General features: G+C 38.9%; 1 protein-coding gene and 1 pseudogene across 1 annotated transcript; one reads left to right on the top strand and one right to left on the bottom strand.

The window, feature by feature from the left end:
• Positions 1-1,091: 1,091 nt before the first annotated feature.
• LOC125201705 (oleosin G) lies at positions 1,092-1,715 on the bottom strand. Its single transcript, XM_048099925.1, has one exon. It carries the CDS (start codon positions 1,669-1,671, stop codon positions 1,201-1,203), a length of 471 nt encoding a protein of 156 aa, XP_047955882.1. The 5' UTR covers positions 1,672-1,715; the 3' UTR covers positions 1,092-1,200.
• A 2,009-nt stretch (positions 1,716-3,724) lies between these two features.
• LOC125202237 lies at positions 3,725-6,461 on the top strand (annotated as a pseudogene).
• Positions 6,462-6,724: the final 263 nt, after the last annotated feature.

The following is a 6,724-nucleotide window of genomic DNA, read 5'->3' as shown; positions in this document are numbered from 1 at the left end:
ACTATATTTTATGTATTTTTACATTTTTTTTCCAAATATTTTTACCTAGTAGAGGGCTATTCTGATAAAATTTCATACCCAAATAAACCATATACTTAATATCTAAAAATTAAGCTTAGAAAGATTTGTCTAACCATCATGAGTGGCTACAAAGGCGCACCTAATTATGATTCGCGAAGTCAATGTTGACCAACAGCTTTGTATATATATGTCATCATGCATAACATGATAGTCGTAGCTGACCAACAGCTTTGTATATATGTGTCATCATTCATAACATGATAGTCGTAGGTAAAGGAGTGACCGATTGGGGTGATGAGGACGCCGGACCTAGCTTCAGTGTAGCCCGCCAATCTCAGCGTACACCACCCCAATTCCAAGAGTGTATTTGTCAACAACTAAAATGTGCAATGCACACGAAACGTGTACATTCAACGCCAATGAAATGTAATTAAAGAAATTTAGACCCATAACCATTGAAGTTTGCTTGTACTTGTTTATTTCTCTCTGTAACTATTTTTTTTAGGGAGTAGTTTATTTATCTTTGTAACTTTTTTTGTTAATATTATGTACGCTTCAATATTGTGTTATTAAATTCATGTTATTTTGCTTTTTTTCTAACTCCAAAACTTAAAAATGATGAAAATGGTGATAGAAGTTGTGGCGGATTTTGGGGCTAGGTGCTAATATAGGTATTGAAAATGGAATTTAAAATGATGTTGTGACATGTGAACATTGGAAAATTAATTGTGGTGAATTTTAGAGCGGGTTTTCTGTTCACTATGGTGGTGCCCCAAGGCCATAACATACTGTGTACTACTTCCTCCGCCCCACAACGACAGTCACACTTTTGCCATAAAATGGTAGGTACCCCACAATGAGAGTCACACTTTTGCCATGGTAGATATCACATTACACATATTCCACTTTCTTTTCCATCATATTATTTTTTAAAAAATTTCTTAAAATTCATGCTCACACTAAATGTGACTCCTAATATGGGAGGGATGGAGTATATCATACTTGATAGCCCCATCATATTATTTTAGAGTTTACCTGAACGCCATAGAATCATACAAATAGAAAATATATAGACAATGAAACCTCAAATAACAAAAACAAAATATATATAGTGATTAATTTCAGCAGTAAAAAAGCTCATAAAAATTGTAAAAAGCACACATAAACACACGCACTTATTCACGCACTAGGTGCAGCATCCTTGACCTTACTCTGCAAATACCCGCCATACTCAATGGCATAATCCTTCACATGCCCCGCCGTGTCGGCAAGCCTGGTCCTCGCGTAATCAAACCGGTCTGAACCGGGCGGGTGGAGCCCCCTAAAATAGCGGTAAATCCAGGAAACCGCTGCAACAACGGCGACACCGATGCCAAGGAAGGAGAGGAGGCCGGAGATGGTGACGAAGATGAGGAAGCCAATCGGGAGCCATATGGGGCTGGAGATGATGATGAGGGGCGCGAAGAAGATGAGGACGAGGACGGTGGCGGTGAGGGTGAGGCCGGAGAGGAGGAGGAGGATGCCGCCGGAGATGACGAGGGTGGCGAGGCCGACGAGCTGGGAAGAGTTGGGGGCGTGGGCCCTGAGCTTGTGGAGGATGGAGGTGGGGGCGAAGGCGGGCCTTGTCGTTGCGTACTGCCGATCGGTCATTGTAGTAAGGAGTAAGATTTTAGAGAGAGAGAGAGAGAGAGAGAGAGAGTGGGGTGAGGTTTTATGATCGGAGATGAAGGTGGTGACGCGTGTGGGCATGGGTTCATGCAGAAGAACACGTGGGGAGTGTATGGCCGTTTTAGGGTTCATCTATACATCCTGGTTTGGATATTGGTTGCTATACAATATTAGTACTAATAGTAATAATTTCAGAACTAACTTCACTTATTATAAATTAAATTAGTAATATAAGTTTTTTTACTCTTAAATATACTCCACTAAAATAATAATTTAATAAAAAATGTATTTTTAGTTACAATGATATTAATGTGCTTTTTTTCAAAATCGCATAGATAGATAGTAGTACTATAATTTAAATTTTTTGGATCTAAAATTGGGGTGTACTTATCTTCTCTTGTGTTTTCTAAATTCAAAACGTGTGAGTTTTTAATTGTAAATACTACTCCATGTTTTAATTCATATAAGTAGGTAAAATAATAAAACCATTAAATATATATCGAAATAAAAAGGTTTAAAGGTAAATTTATGAGATTACTTTAGTGGGAGTAATATTTAATTTTAGCCCAAAACTAACTCACCTCCATTTCGTCTCCGCCTGAAGCCGACGCCTCCTTCAGATGACGCCTTGAGCCTTCACCCCCAAACACCTCTCATCCTTTTTCGATTTCGAATTTCAAATTCGCACCCAAAACCACCGGTTTCGAAAATTCTTGAAATTTGAGGTTAGTTTCTTCTCCTAGAGATATTAATCTTATTTCTATGCTTACCATTGATGCCTAATTCGAACAATTTTCTTTCTAAGTAGCGGATAATGAAGAACGAAAATTCTCCCAATTTCTAACTTTGAATTTCGAAATTGTTTCTGTAAATTGGTGTTTGATGAACCCGAGGATGGGTTATATGCATGAAGTGGTAATGGAAAACTGGATCTTAATTTCTTTTTGATAAAACTGAACATTTATGGATCGGATGAAGATGTCATTCTGGTTTTATGCTTATACGCATAATTGCTATTATTATCGGATGAAGAGTGTTTCTGCATTAGATTTAATTTAATTAATTATTCTGACTCCAAGTTCGTAATCCTTGCATTTAGAACTAAAACTGATTTAATTATAAGTAATTATTTGTCAAACATGAATGCTGATCTGATTTTGATATGTGCTGAATATAAAGTTGATTGATATGTGTCAATATGATTATATGAAGTCGATTGACTTATGCTGAATATGAATTTGATAATTGAATTAAATGAACATCATTCTGTTGGTACTACTATGTAATCTGGTAATAGTATAAAATATGGTCTGAATATATTGAATTATGATTTATTATTTGGGAATGAAAGAGATGTAAACATATGTGTTTCTGTCCTGATCTTGAGTTGATCTTATGTTGATATTGTCAATGGAGTTCAAGAGTACATTAGTTTGTGTGTATTGATTTTTATCATCTTCTTTCTTTTGCTATATTTGAAGCATTTTGGTTGTTCAATGTAGACCTTATGCTGCTTTCTGATATCGCATAAAGGTATGTTAGTATTGTTGGAACATTTTAATATGGTCCAACATAATAGTCTAAAGATTGTATAATATTTATGGCTATTTATTGATTGAACCGATTACGTGATCTACTAAGGTTGTATAATTTATAGGATCAAACGATTATCTATAAAAGTATGAGGACTATTGTGCTTATACTACATTGGATGACTTTAATTTTGTTATGGATGAAATTAAAGTTATAATAAAGTTAGGGACTTATTCTCTAAATACATGGTTATGGTCCCCTAGTGCAACTCTATAATAGGTCAATAGATTCTCATTCCTATTGATCAGACGTATCAAGACTCTACAGATTACAGAGAATCTGTGAGAGAGCGTTGTCACTTGGAAGACTAATTTCCATACTTCATTCCTATTGATCAGACGTATCAAGACTCTACAGATTACAGAGAATCTGTGAGAGAGCGTTGTCACTTGGAAGACTAATTTCCATACTTCAGAATCATCAACAACATCATGAATCCGAATCCCAATGTTGTCAAATAGCAGCTATGGCGGGGATATGGCGCTATAGCATATCAGTTTTTAATGAAAACACCATCGCCACAACGCTACATGGCATTTTTCTGTGGCGGCCGCCATGCCCGCCACGGTCGTGGCGCCACCATATCCCGCCATGGCGGTATTTTAGGCCAATTTTGACTTTTTTGGTGCTAATTTTGACTTTTTAATGAGGCTTTTTACTTTTTAATTGAATTTTGCATAGGCCCAAAACTAAACCAGCCCACCCAAACAATTCTAACCCATTTAATATTTAATTAAAATGAAAAACTAAACCCTAATTCAACCAACGGCTACTCCTTCCACAATCTGCCGCCCCGCCACCGCCACCGTCGCGCCTCCGGCAGCCCAACACCCTACAGCCGCTCCTATTTACAATCTGCCTCCTAAACCCCACTCATCCCCACTCAGCCACCGCCCAGCCACTTGCCCCCCCACCCCCGCCGCCGCCTACAGCAGCCTAGCACCTTCCAGCAACAGCAGGATAGGAACAAGCTTAGTGCAACCGATGGATTTGATCCTATTATTTTCGATGATATTGATGAGTGCAATGAGTGGCTAGTTGGGGAGTTGGATGATGATGATGATATTGATGGTAGTAATCATTTGGTTCATGATGACGATGATACACTTGATTGGAACATGGTGTATAAGGCTTCGGGTGTTGGAGAGCCTAGGACATATACTAGGTCAAAGAAGAGGAAAGAATCTTCTACATCTAGTTCAAGTTGTCTTAGAGTTTCTAAGAAAAAGGAACCTATCATACCTAGAAAATGGAAAGGGAAAGGGAAAAGGCTTGAGCTTGTAGATGAAGAATTGGAAGAGGAAGAATTTGAGGATAGTGTAAGTGGAGATCAAGAGGATGAAGCAATGGAGGATGAAGATGAAATGGATGCCGATGATAGTGATGATGATGAACTAGAAGACTATGTTGAGCTTGATGATTGATGTCTATTGAGCTTATCATGGTTTTATGTTTTGTTGAACACTTGAACTAAAGACTTTAATTACTAGACTTTTATATAATTGCTTTCTATTTTATGCTTTATTACATATTTTTAGAGTTTTTAATGTTATATTTTTATTATTTTCTAATTTTTTGAATTATATATGAATATATAAATATTATTTTATATATTTAATTAATGACCGCTATATCCCGCCATACCGATACGCCATATCCCTGTGGCATTTTTCGGGCGAACCGCCATGGACCGCCATACTGCTTTGACAACATTGAGCTCACCCGCGACACCAAGTCCAAAGACGCTTCTCTTCTTGCCTTTGCCAACAAACTTGAGGAAACCAAACATGTTCTTGACATGCTCGTTGATGATTATTCTGACTACCGTCGCCCTAAAAGAACCAAGTCAGTGGATGATGCAGACGATTCCTCCAAAACTACAGTCGAGACTCTGCTCAAACTATCAGATATACTCTCCTATGCACATAAAATCAGCTACACTACCTTTGCACCTCCAGAATTCGGTGCTGGACAAGGTCCTCTCTGAGGAGCACTCCCTCCCGCGCCACAAGATGAGCAAATGCGTGGATCACAGTTATATAACTTCGTTGATCTGGACATTGGGTTTCCCAAAACAGAAGAAGGTAAAGAGAAAATCACCGACGCAATCATTGAAACCCCTGCTGCACCATCTGCGGAAAGCAACCCACTGGCAAGCTTATCAACAATTCAAGGCTTGAACCCTTCTAAGCTAGTCGCGCCACCAGGATGGAAACCTGGAATGCCTGTGGAATTGCCTATCGATCTATCAGCTCTACCTCCTCCGCCTCCCGGGTGGAAGCCTGGCGATCCATTGCCCCCGTTGGATGCTCTCCCTCTTCCACCAAGAGTCAAGGAACAGCCAAGGCCTGGCCCCTCCTCCTGGTCTGGTGAAAGCTCCGGAGCCTATCCAGGTACGGCACGTGCAGCTTGATATTGAGGATGACAGTGGTGAAGATTTTAGCTCTGATGATGCCAGCTCTGAGAGTGAAGATTGATGGTTGATTGAAGGTTTAGAAAATGGCGTATGTATCATTTATGGTTGAAGTTTTAGATGGTTTAATCTCATCCTCTTTCCATCAGCTACTCAGGAATCTGGATAATTGTACTCTTGTACCAGTACCACTTTGCTGTGTATACAAATTTCATTACTCTGAGTTGCCCTTGGTTGTCTCCTACGCCGCTGAGGCTGTTGAGAAAACCAGCGCCATGCTCAAAGTTCTGAAGCAAATTTGAGCTCATCAAGATGCAGAGAAGGCGAAGGACAGCCAGGGTATCCCTGCAGGTGAGGGGAGAATGCGCAATCGCAGACATTTCTAGGAAGGGCCTCTCGTTTTCTACAGAAATGAGGGGGGCGAAACTTGTGAAGGTTTCCAAGACTATTCCAGGACCTAAGGTTGCTCATGTTTCTCAACTCAATCTGTTGAAGCTTGCAGCGGGAGGCCACCTTGGAAAGTTTGTCATCTGGATGAAGTCGGCATTTGAGAACCTCGATGAGATTAATGGCACCTTCTTGACTTGCTTATTTGTCACTTGGAGGAGGAAGTTTCAGCGATCAATTCTGCTGGTACAAGACCATGGAAACTGTATGAGTTTAAGAACTTCACAAAGTGGTTGGTTGCGTCTCAGTGATTGAAATTTCGAGTTCAAGACTCTTATAGTCTTTACATTAATCTGGAACTCGTATGTTCTGCTATCAATAGTTTTTAATGCAAAATTGCTAAAATATGAGACATACATAGTGGAAAATGAATGAAGTTTTGTTAGTATAAGACAGATCTCATTAGAGAGGCATATTTCAAATAAAACATGGCTATTTTTTCTATACGATAAATAAAAATATGTTTATTAGTAATTGTGAACGGAAGGAACATTTATTTTAAATAACCTAGAATTGGTGCGTATTAAAACAAAATAAATACTAGGAGTATATATAGTTGATAAAATTTTGAATGCGTGTGGT

This window comes from Salvia hispanica, chromosome 1, assembly GCF_023119035.1.
Source record: "Salvia hispanica cultivar TCC Black 2014 chromosome 1, UniMelb_Shisp_WGS_1.0, whole genome shotgun sequence".
Taxonomy (NCBI): Eukaryota; Viridiplantae; Streptophyta; class Magnoliopsida; order Lamiales; family Lamiaceae; genus Salvia; species Salvia hispanica.
The sequence above is the reverse complement of the archived record's forward strand: the minus strand, read 5'-3'. Positions and strand labels throughout refer to the sequence as shown.